This window comes from Phaseolus vulgaris, chromosome 8 (assembly GCF_000499845.2).
Source record: "Phaseolus vulgaris cultivar G19833 chromosome 8, P. vulgaris v2.0, whole genome shotgun sequence".
Lineage (NCBI taxonomy): Eukaryota > Viridiplantae > Streptophyta > Magnoliopsida > Fabales > Fabaceae > Phaseolus > Phaseolus vulgaris.
Genome location: NC_023752.2, coordinates 62595964 through 62611537, shown reverse-complemented (window position 1 = coordinate 62611537; position 15574 = coordinate 62595964). Strand labels below are relative to the sequence as shown.

Genomic DNA, 15574 nt, shown 5'->3' with positions numbered 1-15574 from the left:
AAAAATTTAGTGTATTGAGACACGTGTCTTATCTGTTAGTTATGTTACATATAATGTTAATATAGTTAATATCGTTTGTAAAGGTTGAGATATTTTTAAAGGGTTTTGTTTTTATTTATTTATTTTTCAATGATAAAAAAAAAAGTGTAGTGAGAGGAAAAAAAGGGATGCTAGAAGTTTGCAGAAACAGAACATCTCTTCCTAATTATTATTACTTTCTATTTTCTGTTTTATTATTAATAATAATATAATAATATTATTATGATTTATTAATTTTCTCTACCTGTCAACAACTAACCTTCGTTTTCTGATGCCCAAAATAACGGTTTCACACATTCTACGCACGTACACAACATGCATGATAATAACATACTCCCTTCCCTCATTTCTCATGCAAAACCCTAATTCACATTAACAAATTCAAATCATTCAATCAATTTCATCAATTAAGAAAAATGAAGAAAGCCCTGTTCAAGCAAAAGCCCAAAACACCAGTGGAGCTCGTGCGCCATGCCCGAGAACTCATCATCTTCGTCGACTCCAAAACCTGCACGCGCGAAAGTAAACGCGAAGAAAAGGTAATTTCATTTCCGAATTTCGTGCCTTCTCCATATTCAACGTTCTTAATTTCGTTGTGCTTCTCATCATTGCGAAAAATTACAGACACTTCAGAATTTGCAATGTTGTGACGAAAACGATGCTGCGTTTTTTAAATTATGTGTTTGAAATGTGTTGCAGCTGTCAGATCTGAGCAAAACGATACTGGAGATACGAACGGTTCTGTACGGAAACGGTGAATCAGAGCCAAATCCCGACGCGTGCGCTCACATCACTCGCGAGTTTTTCAGAGACGATACGTTTCGGATTTTCATCCTCTATCTGGCAAAACTCAAACTCGGGGTAGCCATTTTTTTCACATTTTATGATTTTTCGTATTTTGATTCGTGTTTTGAGCTTATGGTATTGCTGGATGGTTTTTTCGGATCGGAGATTTAACGGAATTCTGTTCAATAAGGTTGAGGTATTCTGAAATATTTCTTTTTTTTTTCCTAAATTTGTAAAAATTGATTTATATAGGCTCGTCAAGATGCAACGCATGTAATTGCGAACTTGCAGCGGCAACGAGTTAATTCGCAACTAATTGCTTCTCAGTACCTGGAAAAAAACTTGGATCTTGTGGACATGCTCATATGCGGGTACCAATTCTTCAATCCACATTCAATTTTTTTTAAATTATGGTTTTGCGCGTTGGATAAATGGTTGATTGGCGAAACTTGATTTGATTAGTTACGACAATGAGTGTGACGTTGCTTTGACGTTTGGTGCGGTTGCAAGGGAGTGCATACGCCACCAGAGTGTAGCAAGGTACGAATTCCAATTCTTTGTTAATTAATTTTATACCTTTCCGGAGATTAAAAATATATAGCGAAGGATCATACATGGATGAACTTGAAATTTTACTTTCCTTTCCTCTTGTAAATTCTCACAAGTTTTATTTATGTTTTTTTCAGACATGTGTTGGAATCAGATAATATGAAGAAGTTCTTTGACTACATTCAACTACCAAATTTTGAGATAGCATCCGATGCTGTTGCCACTTTTAAAGTATGTTTATCATATCATATTTTTCAATTTTCGTCACCAAAATTCTACACATTTTTACTATTAAACTTTCATATTTATATATTTTTTTTGTCTGTTAAACGAATTTTTCATATTTCATAGAATTCCTTTAGTAAATTTTCTATAAACTTTTTCTTACAATTTTTTTCTTAAATTTTCAAAATTTCTGGAAACATTTACAGAAATAAAATATAAAAGATTCCGATAATGTTCCATGTTTATGATAAGTAGGCAGTAATATTTTGACAGCTACAATTAGGTACAGACAACTTATATAATAATTATAAATTATTTCTGAATTTGGAACTTTTAATGATTATTACTTTTTATACAGACAGGTTTGGGCAGCTAAAATCGTGTTAAAACTAGAAATCTGGTTTTAATTAAAATGTTGTTATATCATACGTTGCTACTGTATACGACTATTTTGCTCTTACGACAAATTCATTATAATGATGATAATGAACTTGATCCATTTCCCTGACTCATAACACAGGAGTTATTGACAAGACATAAATCTACAGTTGCTGAATTTCTTTCAAAAAATTATGACTGGGTAAGTCCGCTATACAAGTTTACAAATTCATTAGAATTTATGTAAGGCACAGGGTACATGTTTTTATCGTCTGCAAATATTAGACAATTTAAAAGCAATCAAAGAGGGATAGAATTTTCCCCTATTACTGTTTTATCATCCAACATGCATGTGAATTAAAAGTTTAGTTAATAACTTCAACCTGATTTACAAAGCTTCCATTGTCATGAGTTCGTGGCATTCTCGGTGGAATGTTAAGGTTCTGCACTTTGTAGTTGATGTCAACATGCGTGATTGTAAGGCATATGAGCCAAAAATTAATTCACTTGAAGTCTACATGACTAAATGAAGTCATTTTCTTTTCACTGTCAACAAATTTATTATACCATGAGTAATTTGGTTGTTTTTATCCAAAATTTCAGTAGCTTTTTAAGTTATATGTTTTCATCAACATTTTAAGAAGTATCAGTTAAACCGTTTTACTCTCTGCCTGTCAGTTCTTCAAAGAGTACAACTATCGGTTGCTTGAATCCACCAGTTATTTCACAAGACGGTACGCTATCAAGGTAAATTTCTTCTGTGATTCATTCCTTAAGTCCCAAGTTCATTTACCTCGAGCCATTTTTTTTGGTTTGTATTTGAAAGAACATCAATTGTCCATTTTAATGGTTTGCACCAGTCACAAACTTTTTTACCCATTTGCACAATTGTAATAATCTTGTATACATGAACAAATTTGAGTTCATTTCGATAAATAATTTAATTATACAATGAGAATTAAGCATAAATCATAACCAGTTTACTACGTGTTAAATTCGGGACTGTCCTAATCATGGTATATGAAATATGTTACAGTTATTGGGGGATATGTTATTGGATCGCTCGAATGCTGCTGTAATGGTTCGGTATGTGAGCTCGTTGGATAATATGAGGATCCTCATGAACCTCCTAAGAGTATGCTTTCTCCGATACTCAGATTAATTTTTCAGACCTGCAAACCCAAAATAAAACTACTTATTATTTTTGTTTTCTCAATTTGCAGGATTCAAACAAGACAATTCAATTGGACACCTTCCACGTTTTCAAGGTGTGGAATGGAGTTATTTATATTCATTTATTTGATATCTTAATTCTAAATGGAGCTTTGAATTTAATTACTGTAGTTTCTGGTATTGACAGCTATTTGTTGCAAATCAAAATAAGCCTCCTGAAGTTGTGAACATCCTTGTCACAAATAAACACAAGCTTTTGCAATTTTTGGAAAACTTCAATTGCGACAAAGGTATAAAGATCTTGCATCACTTCAATGTATGGTGTTTCTAATTTGAATTGGTGAGGCAAGTTAACTCTGTACTTAATATTTCAGCGGACGACCATTTTCAAGCAGATAAACAACAAGTAATTAGCGAGATAATCACCCTTCAATACAAGGATCATCCATGCACATCTTTGGACAATTGTGAAGTTCCATGTTGAATACTTCATCTTCTGCTTTCTCCAAGTCCCACATTTCTCTTGTGAAGTTTCTTTGTGTCGTGGTTCTTTTTTTTACCACATGTGATATTCATTTGGGAGAATTAAATATAACTTCAACGTAAATAGAAGATTGGATTTTGTCTAACTTATTATTTGAATTTCTTGTTTAATTTTTATCTTCTGTTATATTTATATTAAGCATTTTAACTTTGTATATATTGAGCATTTTAAAATTATACCACATAATTTGGTTTTACCTGTAAGCTTAGTATAAAAGATGATTTCATTTGCTTAAAACAAACTTGATGGTAAGTCAAATTTTCTGAAGTTGAATGATTATTGCATAGCTTCAAAGCCAAGCACAGTATGCAGAGATGAATCTACCGTATATCGTGAAGACAACGACTACAATCAAAATGGTCGACATCATAATATCTGGTTTGATACTATTTATCACAAATTTTAAAACCAATCACAATGTCCCATTTCTACCAAACGCACATATATATACACAACATTCTCTTCCCTTCAAAGTCAAGGAAAAAGAAAGTAAGCAGCACTAACGTTTTGCACTTATTACGTGCTCAAAATCCATAATGGCACCCTTAACACATCATTACAAAACACAGCATTGTTACCAAAAGAACTCAGCCATGAACCATTAACTCTCTCCCTATCCATCACTCATTCACTCCAATTCTCCCTCCATCAACGCCACCATGCTTTTTCTCTACCTCTCCCTTCTATGTTGCCTTCCCCACATTGCATTCTCATCCCACTGCACAGTCGAAACAGCCACCAAAACGTTCCAAAAATGCATGAACCTCCCAACCCAACAAGCCTCCATAGCATGGACCTTCCACCCTCACAACTCAACCTTGGAACTTGTCTTCTTTGGAAGCTTCATTTCACCTTCTGGGTGGGTTGGCTGGGGCATAAACCCCACATCACCTGAAATGACAGGAACACGTGCATTAATAGCCTTCCCGGACCCAAATTCAGGCCAAATAGTGCTTCTACCTTACATCTTAGACCCCACAGTGAAGCTTCAAAAATCTCCACTGCTCTCTCGCCCTCTTGACATCCACCTCCTCTCCTCCACCGCCGCCATGTACGGCGGCAAAATGGCCACCGTGCACAACGGCGCCGGCATCCAAATCTACGGCACCATGAAACTGCAAACCAACAAAACGAAGATCCACCTTGTTTGGAACAGGGGACTCTACGTGCAGGGCTACTCGCCCACCATTCATCCGACCACTTCCACCGACCTGTCTTCCATTGCCACCTTTGACGTGCTGTCGGGATCCTCTGCTCCTCAGCACACGGATCTGACTATGCTGAGAGTGATCCATGGCACCCTTAACGCCATCTCCTGGGGCATTCTCTTACCCATCGGAGCCATCACCGCCCGCTACCTCCGCCACATTCAAGCACTCGGACCTGCATGGTTCTATGCTCATGCAGGTCATCCTTACTATCATTCTTCCATTTCAATTCCACCATTCACATTTTAAATTTTACCATTCTCTTTTTCAAACAACCTTAAAATGATTCTTACATAGCCACCTATATTCTAGTACACCAAGACATAAATATAGAAACAACTTAAGAGTGCAAATATGACTACCTTTATTGGAAGGATTCAAAAGTATTTTTTGTGCACAGTTTTTTTCGTTGCAATTCTGAATTTTGTACACTACAACCTTAACTTGAACACCCATTTGCATTTCATGTTTCTTTTTATGTTGGTTTATCACAAAAACACGTTTGATGGAGAAATGCATGCACAATGAGAATTAACGTGGAGTGAGAATAATATGCATGATGCAGGAGTCCAACTGTTTGGTTTCGTTCTGGGAACTGTGGGGTTCGCCATAGGAATCCGGCTGGGGCAACTGTCGCCGGGAGTGGAGTATAGCCTTCACCGGAAGCTCGGAATCGCAGTGTTTTGCCTGGGGGCGTTGCAGAGTCTGGCACTGTTGTTCAGGCCAAACGCAAGGAACAAGTTCAGAAAGTACTGGAAATCGTACCACCACTTTGTAGGGTACTCGTGCGTGGTGCTTGGGTTTGTGAATGTGTTTCAAGGATTTGAGGTGATGGGAGCCAGCAGGTCCTACGCCAAGCTCGTATACTGCCTTGGCCTCTCCACTCTCATTGGTGTCTGCATTGCTTTGGAGGTCAATTCTTGGGTTGTTTTCTGCAGAAAATCCAAGGAAGATAAGATGAGAAGAGAAGGGTTCATTGCAGCTTCTGACAAAGGAACTTCAAGTGCCATTCACAATTAACTTTCTTCTTCTTCTTCAACCTTTTACTGATTTTTGTATCCAAACCCAATTATTTTGAATCATACATATATATATATACATACCTTTGTCACCTTCTATTTGATTGATGGTATCAATCAGGTTTTTTATTGAAAAATGATACATGTACAATTTGCTTCACTATACAACCATTTTTCTTTCTCTAAAATTTCTATTTTTTTATGAAATCACAAAAGTACCTTTTTTTATATCATTAATTAAGGATTGTAAATTAATTTTTTTTTACTATTGTGATGTAAATTTTTTTTTATTCAAGAAATTGGGGAAGACATTTTTTAAGAAAGGCAATGATACATAAACAATCCAAAATTTTTATACAACCACATTACAACTCTCACTACTATTATTTTAATATTTTTTCATATTATTTAATTATAAATTTACCCTTTATTATATATATTTATTTCTAAATTCATCACATAAAAAAATATATACTAACTTTTTGAAGTTTTCAACCTATATTTTTCTTATACTATTTATGATTTATGACATGTAAGAGTAAAATCGTACCAAAATCAAGATTTTGGAAACGTAAGATAAAATTGTGTTGAAATAACACAATGATTTTAGACACGTCAATATAAAATTGTTAAAGTAATATAATTTTTTGACACGTTAAAAGGAAGATTTGCCACCATTTTTTTGTAATTTTTTAAACTTAATTCGTGTTATATTTATGTGTATAAAAAGTAGGATTTGATTTCTACGTTAATTCAACACAAATCAATTAACAATTGATGATAAAAAAAAAAAAACTGCTTTTACTAATTAATGTGAGTTAGTATAATTTTTTTTCACAATTTTTTTTAACAGAAAAAATAATAATAAAAAGAATCATGTTCAACTCGTAAACAAATTATGAAATGTATTATCAGAAAGGAGCTCAAAATTATTAACCCTTACATATCACATTTATGTGTGCGTTTATATGTATAAATGTTTTATAATAACTTATTATATTAGTTTCTTTCAAAATAAATTATTTGTTAAATTAATTATATCATCTGTTATTGTGTGTCAAGAACCAAGCTATGTATAAGTACTCGTCACGTTACTGCTACACACAATTGTATTAATGAATTATATAACATACATATTTAAATAAAAAAATTAAAATATATATCCATATTGGTTTTCTTCGATAAATCATCATTAAAAGAATTTCAACCAATTAGTTATTGCTTTTTAAGAGTAATTTTACTGTATAATATCAAAACCATTTTAAAATTTAAAATAAACTTTCTTATAATCAATTCTTATATTGTAATAAAATTATACATCTTGCCACTCAATTAGTATCATTTCTTAAATTTTACTATGCATTTTTTTCTCATACATTTTATCATTGGATTTTTCACTTTTTGTGTGTGTGTATTTTACTAATATATTAGAGATATAAAAATTGCCAACAAGTTTTAATAAATTAGCGTTTTATTATTATTATTATTATCTTTTCTTGCAAAACCACATTGTTTTTTATTACCAATATGATAGTAAAATGTGTAAAAATTTAGAAAGTATGATAACAAAATGTATGAAAAAACGTGAATGATAAAATATGTAAAAAAAATGAAAACTAAACAAAAGTGCAAAATATATAATAAATTAGTGACCAAGTACCACAAAGAATAATAAAAAGACTGAATTTTTTTTAAAGGGTAAATATTAATAGTTAATATGTTAGTTTTTTTGTGAATAGATTCAAATTCTCTTGTTCACTTTTACCTCTAATACAAGTTAACCTAATATCTAGAAAAGCAGTACCAACCATGTCAATTCTTTTCCTTTGGAACTTGTATTTTATTCGATATTCGTTGCTCCCCACTATCCAATTTCGTGCCTTTTTTTTATTTCAGAACAGATTTATAAAGAAATAGGGAAATGAAAGGAAATGGTGTGCATGCAAATATAGAAATTAGATAAATGAAAAACGTGGGTAGGAGTAAGGGAGAAGAAAATTGGAGTTACTAATATAGAAGGTTTTCACTTTATTCCACTCCATCTCTTTAATATTACTTTCAAAATCACCCAACACAAATGCCACCATAAATCTTTCTTTAACTTTTCCTCATAAATATGTATATGTTTTCAACTATGCTTTAGAATAAAGTTTTTGTTTGACATGCAACACTAGATTCTCACAAAGTCTTCTGCTTTTTCAGTTGATAATCTCTCACAAAGTCTTCTGCTTTTTCAGTTGATAATCTCTCACAAAGTCTTCTGCTTTTTCAGTTGATAATCTCGTATAAACTAAATATTAAGATATTTCATCTTTATAAGTGGTGCAATCCTCCCCTTATAAACCGATTTTATAAAATTGAATTAGATTTAAAGTTCACTTCTTAATATGGTATCAAGGCAATTTTCGAGTCTATCTTAGCAAGTATTTATTGGACTAATCAAGTCACCCGCTAGGATCATTATCGAACCCCTCATAATATGTTGTCTCACGCACGAGTTGTCATTCTCAGCATGAGGGATGTGTTGAAAATCTCACATCAACTATAGATTGGGACATTTCATTCTTTATAAGTAGATGTAAATCTCACTTCATAAGTCAGATTTATGAAGTTGGTTTTATGATGTTGAGTTAGAGTTAAAATCTAATTCATAATATTCATGTCTCTCCTCTCCATTAAGTGAGTCAAAAGCTATAAAATGGTCCATAAAATTTGGAAAATGGAGAAAAATAAAAGCATTTATGAGATGTGGCTTGAATGTGTAGCATAAAATATTCCCCTTTAGAAAAGAATCAGAGCATATGGTAACTTATTCACGGGACCCTAGATGGGTATCCCTTCAATGTTTTCACACTAGTAATAAACAAAAACCTCAGATACAATCTGCTAAAACCAAACCAAAATGATGGATGAAGAAACAAACAATTCCAACTTTTGCAAGACATCAAAGACAAAAAAAATCTACCCCAAAAAAAGGAAAAAAAAAATGCTGTCCATCTTTTTATATTGCTGCCTCACAAGTGGTGCATGATACACTTCTGCTATATCCCGCAATCAGATTTTACATCTCACTCAAATCCCAAAACCTAAACAGTAACTCAAAAAACTCAAGCCTTAACATTCCCTTGTAATCTATCTCTATATCTGACTGAACCCTCAAAACAGGTACTCCAGTTAGCTCTAGAAAACCAAACATCTTGCTTCTTAAACCCAAATACAGTAACAACAGTGGTGTGCAAAATTCACAATTCACCTGCTTCACTGGATTATCTTCACCTACAAGTTCGTGTCATCAAATTCATCTTCCTATGTCGCGATTCCTGAAGCAGAAGACACAAGTTTGTCAGTGTTGGCATACAAAATGAATCATTGAAAGGACACATCACAAGTAAAATGTATCATCAAACTTAATAACCATCCACTTTATAAGTCCATGTGAAAAAATGGAGCATTGAAAAAAGTAGTGAATTGTAACCAAGTTTTACTGAAAGACAAATTCATATCAGACCCTGAACTTCTGAGTTACTTACCAAGACTTGAGGAATTGAGATTATATGTTAGAAGAAAGTCTCAACTAAGTATAACGTAACATAAAGAAAAAATAATGTAGAACAGATTCTCCACTGCTAGAAAGAACTTGGATTATAGCAGCCCTCTTGACTATTGAACACCAGAATTTAGGTGAGAAGGATCAAAGTAGAGCACCAGGAGAATAAGAGACAACAAAGCATTCAATTCCCATAAGGAAATGTATTGCACGCAACAGAATGTTAACAGTCCTGATTGCATACTCAAAAATCTAAACACATTCAGCAAAACAATCAAAATCAATCAGACGACTCAGAAGAAAAGGACATCGAAGAACTGGTTCTGGTCTGATGTTTAACATGGCATCTATGACGTCTAAAAGACAGTTTCAAGTTTTGTGAAAGACATACATGAAAGATGAAGCCAATACTGTTGAAAAGAGCCCAGAATATCTATTTATTTTATCTATCTATATCTATGTGTGTTTCTGCAACAAATTCTGATCCCAAATAAAAGGTCAGATTGTGCCCAAGCAATGCTAATCAAAAGTCAGATTATGGAATAATGACAACCATATTTCTATGAAGCTTAACATTACTTGTCTCAGTAATAGCCATCTTTCTGTTTGAAGCTTACTTTAAGATATGTATGGGACCTCTCAATTTTCACAGCCTAAAAGTTATACTTCCTACAAAACTAGGATAAAAAACCATATAAATATGTTGGGGAAATCCCTTCACACACAAAATAGATCACAAGGAGAAATAGAAAAAGGCACAAATTTTACGTAGTTTAACAACTCTTGCCTAAATTTATGGGAACATCTCAACAAATATTCACTGTCCCAAATCAAATTACAAGTTCTATAAACAAACCTATTAAAACCGTCCCATTACAACACGCACTCTCACTTTGGGTGGTAACCCCCTTCTCTAGGCTAGTTAGTTTTCTCGCATCACAAGGACCCCTTATATAATAAAGGTTCATGATTCCATTCATAAATGCCACTTAAACATTAACTATTCCACCACCTCTTCACCTACTTTCACATTATGTTAACGAGATTTTCCAAGAGTCAAGATACATTCACCACCTCTTATGAGGACATCACCTATGACAATGTCATCAAAATTTTGGCATCCCAATGACATTATGGCTGCCTAAAGATGTACTCGTGTAACAGAGATGTTAAGAATGGGACAAAAGTATACTGAACTCAAACATGGATAACTCTATAAATAGTAAGTGCACCTCCTTTCCATAGGAATAACAACTTAATAAAATAATGATCGTCATTGGATGTCATTAGAAACTGTTCTTAGAAACAAGACCTAACTATATAAATCTAAGTAAAAGAGAAAAGCAAAAAAATCTACTTGAAAAAATAGACAAAGAACTGATTACAATTTACAAGTGTTCCATAATAATAGTAAACTTAGCAAAGAAAAAATACATTAGTCAAAGATCAATGAAATAAGGTGCTGACATTCACTCAAAATCCAAAATATCAATAAGAAAAAAATTGTCAACAAAAATTGTAACTCTTACCCCTATTTGGCTGCCTCTTATTAACAGTATAACCACCAACATAACCTGGAGAATTCTTGGTAGAAACATCAGAAGCTGCTCCACCAAGTCCATAACCAAAGGGACCAGATCCATCCCTCTCGGAATTTGAAGAGCGCCAAGTGGGGTCCCCATAAACCGAACTATTATTGTAAAAGTCTGCAAAAGCCCCATCAACACCACCATTTGATGCAGAGTACGAAGATGTTGGTGCAAAAGCAGTACCAGTATTTCTTCCATAACCTCCAGTCCCCAAACCATAATTATTGTCACCACTTCCATATCCCAGGTTGCCACTACTTTGTGACATGTTGTTCCCTCCTCCCTGTCCAGAAATTGCGGAAGAACCACCCCAGTTGACTCCAGTGTTGCCAAATGTATTCCCACCAATACTTCCACTCCCTGATCCAATGTACGCATTGGAATTTGCAGAATTTGTCCCATAACTAAGGCCACCATTACCCCACAAATTTCGAGTCACAGAACTAAAGAAAGAATTGTTTCCACCATTGCCACTTTCAAATCCAACAGGACTGCCAAACCTGTTGGAGCTGCCAATAAAATAAGGATTTACTCCCCGCCCATAGCTAAGATTGCTGTTGAAATTTGCATTCCCCCCAAATCCAGCATTCAAACCAGGCTCAAAATTCATGCTCATTCCATAACCTGATCCAAATGGAGCAAATCCACTTCGACCACTGGCAACAGGACTGAATCTACCATCCGCTCGAAGTCCATAGCCCCCAAGAGAACTTGGACTATACCCCTGAGTGAAGCCATTTAAGAAACTATTAACCCTACTAAGACCATAGTTATATCCACCGAGTGGGGTACGGCTTGGTCCTGGTGATAATTCCTTAGGAACTGCTCGCTTGACCTCAACCATTTTACCATTCAATTCATGAAATGTCTTTAGTAAGACCTTGTCAACAGCTTCCTCAGAATCATAAGTGATAAATCCAAAACCTCTTGGCCTCTGAGTGTTGTGATCATACATAACTACAACATCTGTTATAGTCCCAAACTGATCAAAGTACTTCTTGAAATCGCTCTCCGTCACTGTTGATGCTAAACCTCCAACAAATATCTTTCTAGTGCGACCTGGACCAGGTGAACCATGGATGCTGCCACTGTTTCTATTCAATATGTTCTGATCATCCCTGGGAACAGCTTTCTTTGCCTCAACCTAGAGATAGAAGAAACAGTATTGAGTATGACCATAGATCAGAAAATAAAAAAGTTTTGAAGATCTATAATCCTTACAACAGATGCTTAGAGAAGGGAACAACAATAACAAAAAAAAATATTTTACTCCTCCATTGTAAAATCTAGATAAGAAATTTTGAGATAGTGAATCCAGCAAATTTAGCTAATCAGGGTACATTTCGATAAATAAAAAATGCTACCTTCCGATGTTTCATAATTCAAAAAGTGAACCTTAATCTCAAAAATGCAACTTAAAAGGGGGGAAATAACAAGAATTACCATCCTTCCGTCAATGTTGTGCTTCTCTTTTATGACTATTTCAGCGACAGCAGGGTCGGAAAAAACAACAAAACCAAATCCTCTGGCTCTACCTGTTGTCCGATCCTTCATTATCACTGCTTCCACAACCTCCCCATAAGTACTGAAATACTCCCTGAGTCGCTCCTCATTTGTGTCCCATGATATGCCACCAATAAATAACTTGCCATTATCTGATTGCATTTTATCTACAAGCAAAAGACACTTCATCCAATAAGCATTTCAGCTCAAAACTTACAAATGCAAGTGGAAGCAGCAGCATTGGAAATGGACAAAGCACCCTTCTTTAGCACCTAACCATAGGGTATAAGAAAAGGCATGTTCCTGACGGATCCAATCAAATTCCTTACACAACAACAGGCAAAAGCATAATTTTGATATCCTTTTTTTACTCACAAAACAATAAACAAAAAAAAATCCTAGCTGGGATGAAATGCAAATAAATCCGGGTAGGATAAAATCAAAGCATGATAGCATTATCCTTCATCAAATTGTTCAAATACAAATAGTCCCCAGCATAACAAAAACAGAAGCATTACAAACAATACCTTAAATTTAGACAAACTGAGAGACTGTATTAACGATGCAAAAATAGATATTGTCGGATTCAGTTACAAAACATCGGATCCTTCATCAACAATCATCAAGCTGCGAATCAAAGGCTAAGCAATCCTGGAAAAAAAAAAAACCCACAAAAAAATTTCAATAATGAAAGATCCAAAGGCAGACCCAATTGAAGAAAGATCAAAACTTCAATCGAGATTCCTGCGAAACCCACCGATTGAAGGCGACCCAGATGGCAAATCTTAAGATCTGAGGGGAGGCACAATGAGAATAAGAACAGAGGGCAGGTTCATTATCTGGCTATGCCTCCCCACCCTTGTTTTCCTTCTTCTTTTTCAATTATTAATAATTTGATTAACAAATGAAAATTGAGTTGCTAAACCGATTGCAAAATTTTATAAAGAAAACAAAAATTTGGAGAGAGAAAGAGAAAAACACATCGGAAGTTTATATGGAGAAAGCCGAGAGAGAAGCTGCGAGATGTGGTATGACCATTATATAGGGCCTCTGCAAATCAAAGATCATCATTTTCTTTCTTTTTCTCTTTTTTTTTTCTTCCCTATTTATTATTTTTTTTCCCACTTTTATTTCAAACAAATTAGTAAAAATGGGAATCTAGTATTTCTTTTCACTTCATCCTCTTTCAATAAAACTATATTTTAAATTATAAAGTAATTTTTTTTCTTTTGGTCTGACTGCTTTTTCAATTTATATGATTGATCGATTGACTGAATCTCCATGTATAAGTAGATATTTTTAATATTAATATAATGTTAACAATTTTTTTAAAAAAATTAATTTATTTGGATTAGAATTTTAAAAGACTGTTTTATGTTAAAAAAAATTGTAAATTTAAAATACTATATGAGGATAATGGCTTGTAAAAATGTTTTAAAAGTTGTTATCAAGATTTTATATTTGAATTTCAAAGTTATTTCAATTTTTATTGAATATTTGAAATTGCCCATGAAATAACTTTATAAATTTTTCAAAATTTGAAAGTTAGAAGTTAGAATAAAAAAATGCAACAAAAACTAATGTTTAAATTAAAAAATAAAATTAATACTATTTTTTAATCTCTAATGATTGATTATGGTTTCTCCTTTGCCCTTTCCTTTATTAATTTGTTGTGAATCCTCATTTGAATTTCTAATCAATTACTTCGTAATAATAGTTCTTATATTGATAAAGAAATCAATTAACGATGATACTTATCATAAATAATATTATTTGCAGATAGAATTTTTTAATTTAGTTTTTAAAATTTCTTCATAAAGAAAAAAATACACACAATATAAGGCCATTTAAAACAGAAAAAATAGTGATCAACATCAATGTTGTAATGACATAAAAAAAACACAATAAGAAATATGTTCATATGTAATCAATCAACTTACAAAACCCTGAATATACTATATAAAGTAAAAGACTATTTTTATGTGTTTTATCTACTATTAAAAAATGGCCAAATTTACAAGTGAAAATGCAGTTTGATCCATGACATTTTAGCTCATTCTTATTTTTATTTAATTAAAATATGGCAAACTCTACAAATTTTAAAATGCTACAATTATCTTCCATCATTTTATTTGACATTAGGAGGTTCCAAGAGTGTCTATGGGTGGTGGTGGAGGCAATATTTTGGATGCAATTAGATATGTGAAAGTCGTTTGTGTATAAGTTTGGATATGATGTTTGAGGTAAATAGGTGTGTTTAAATAAAGTGTTGGAAAGAAACTACAGAAGAATATTGATTTGAATATCGGAGTTTGGATAAATATTACAAATGCAACTATTCATAATTGTTAATGTAAATGTTGTATTGAATTTTGGATAAAACTATGTGGAATGAGTAAAATCTGGGGATCTGCATCCAAAAAATAATTTAGTTTGGTGAGTGACTTTCAGATGACGATATTCATAATTGAGTTGGTTGGTTGGGTTAAGATTTATGGATGCAGGGATGTGGAAATCAAATTGGTCTATCCGGATGAGGTTATCCGGAACATATTATACATTTATTATTGATATGAATACATGGAATGAGTGAATAGCCAAACTTGTTCCGCCATAAGAAATTTGTAATCAAAGTAGCATCAAACTCATATTTCTTCAACAAATGTGTCTCCAAATAATCATCACTTATAAGCACTATAACTTGTCGCAAAATTACCACAACATACCTCAAAAAGATACACAAATGTTACTAGCCACTTAAAATGTAAAATGATTCGTCAAGACTCTACAATTATCAACAACTATCATCCAAACTCCCGCTACACATTATTATAAACCCCAAATTCAAATTCATTTAGGGCAAATTAGTAAAATCAATTTATTTATTGAATGCATGAAGTTGATTTGGTGTAAGGAGATTTTGTTCAATAACATAATAAAGTGATTGATTTATTTAAATTTTATTAGCTAGAGAGGATAAAAGAAAATAGAGAGAAGAACACATATTTTTTTTG

General features: G+C 33.2%; 3 protein-coding genes across 5 annotated transcripts; 2 read left to right on the top strand and 1 right to left on the bottom strand.

The window, feature by feature from the left end:
- Positions 1 to 397: 397 nt before the first annotated feature.
- LOC137826554 (putative MO25-like protein At5g47540) lies at positions 398 to 3779 on the top strand. Its single transcript, XM_068632556.1, has 11 exons — positions 398 to 578; positions 739 to 900; positions 1078 to 1196; positions 1288 to 1365; positions 1512 to 1605; positions 2120 to 2179; positions 2656 to 2724; positions 3014 to 3112; positions 3201 to 3245; positions 3338 to 3440; positions 3525 to 3779. The coding sequence occupies exons 1-11, from the start codon at positions 456 to 458 to the stop codon at positions 3632 to 3634; spliced, it is 1062 nt and encodes a 353-aa protein (XP_068488657.1). The 5' UTR covers positions 398 to 455; the 3' UTR covers positions 3635 to 3779.
- Positions 3780 to 4166: 387 nt separating this feature from the next.
- Positions 4167 to 6086, top strand: LOC137826553 (cytochrome b561 and DOMON domain-containing protein At2g04850). The gene is made up of 2 exons (XM_068632555.1): positions 4167 to 5101; positions 5468 to 6086. Exons 1-2 carry the CDS (start codon positions 4354 to 4356, stop codon positions 5920 to 5922), a joined length of 1203 nt encoding a protein of 400 aa, XP_068488656.1. The 5' UTR covers positions 4167 to 4353; the 3' UTR covers positions 5923 to 6086.
- A 2595-nt stretch (positions 6087 to 8681) lies between these two features.
- On the bottom strand, positions 8682 to 13640 carry LOC137823979 (heterogeneous nuclear ribonucleoprotein 1). 3 transcript variants are annotated; one of them, XM_068629381.1, is made up of 5 exons: positions 13318 to 13640; positions 13088 to 13211; positions 12501 to 12727; positions 10998 to 12201; positions 8682 to 9241 (listed from the first exon to the last, which is right to left on the bottom strand). In XM_068629381.1, the coding sequence occupies exons 3-5, from the start codon at positions 12720 to 12722 to the stop codon at positions 9228 to 9230; spliced, it is 1440 nt and encodes a 479-aa protein (XP_068485482.1). In that variant the 5' UTR covers positions 12723 to 12727; positions 13088 to 13211; positions 13318 to 13640; the 3' UTR covers positions 8682 to 9227. The 3 variants fall into 3 exon arrangements, with proteins under 3 accessions (XP_068485482.1, XP_068485483.1, XP_068485484.1); XM_068629382.1 differs by having other exon boundaries at positions 12501 to 12884; positions 13318 to 13572; XM_068629383.1 differs by having other exon boundaries at positions 12501 to 12832; positions 13318 to 13572.
- Between the last annotated feature and the right edge of the window lie 1934 nt (positions 13641 to 15574).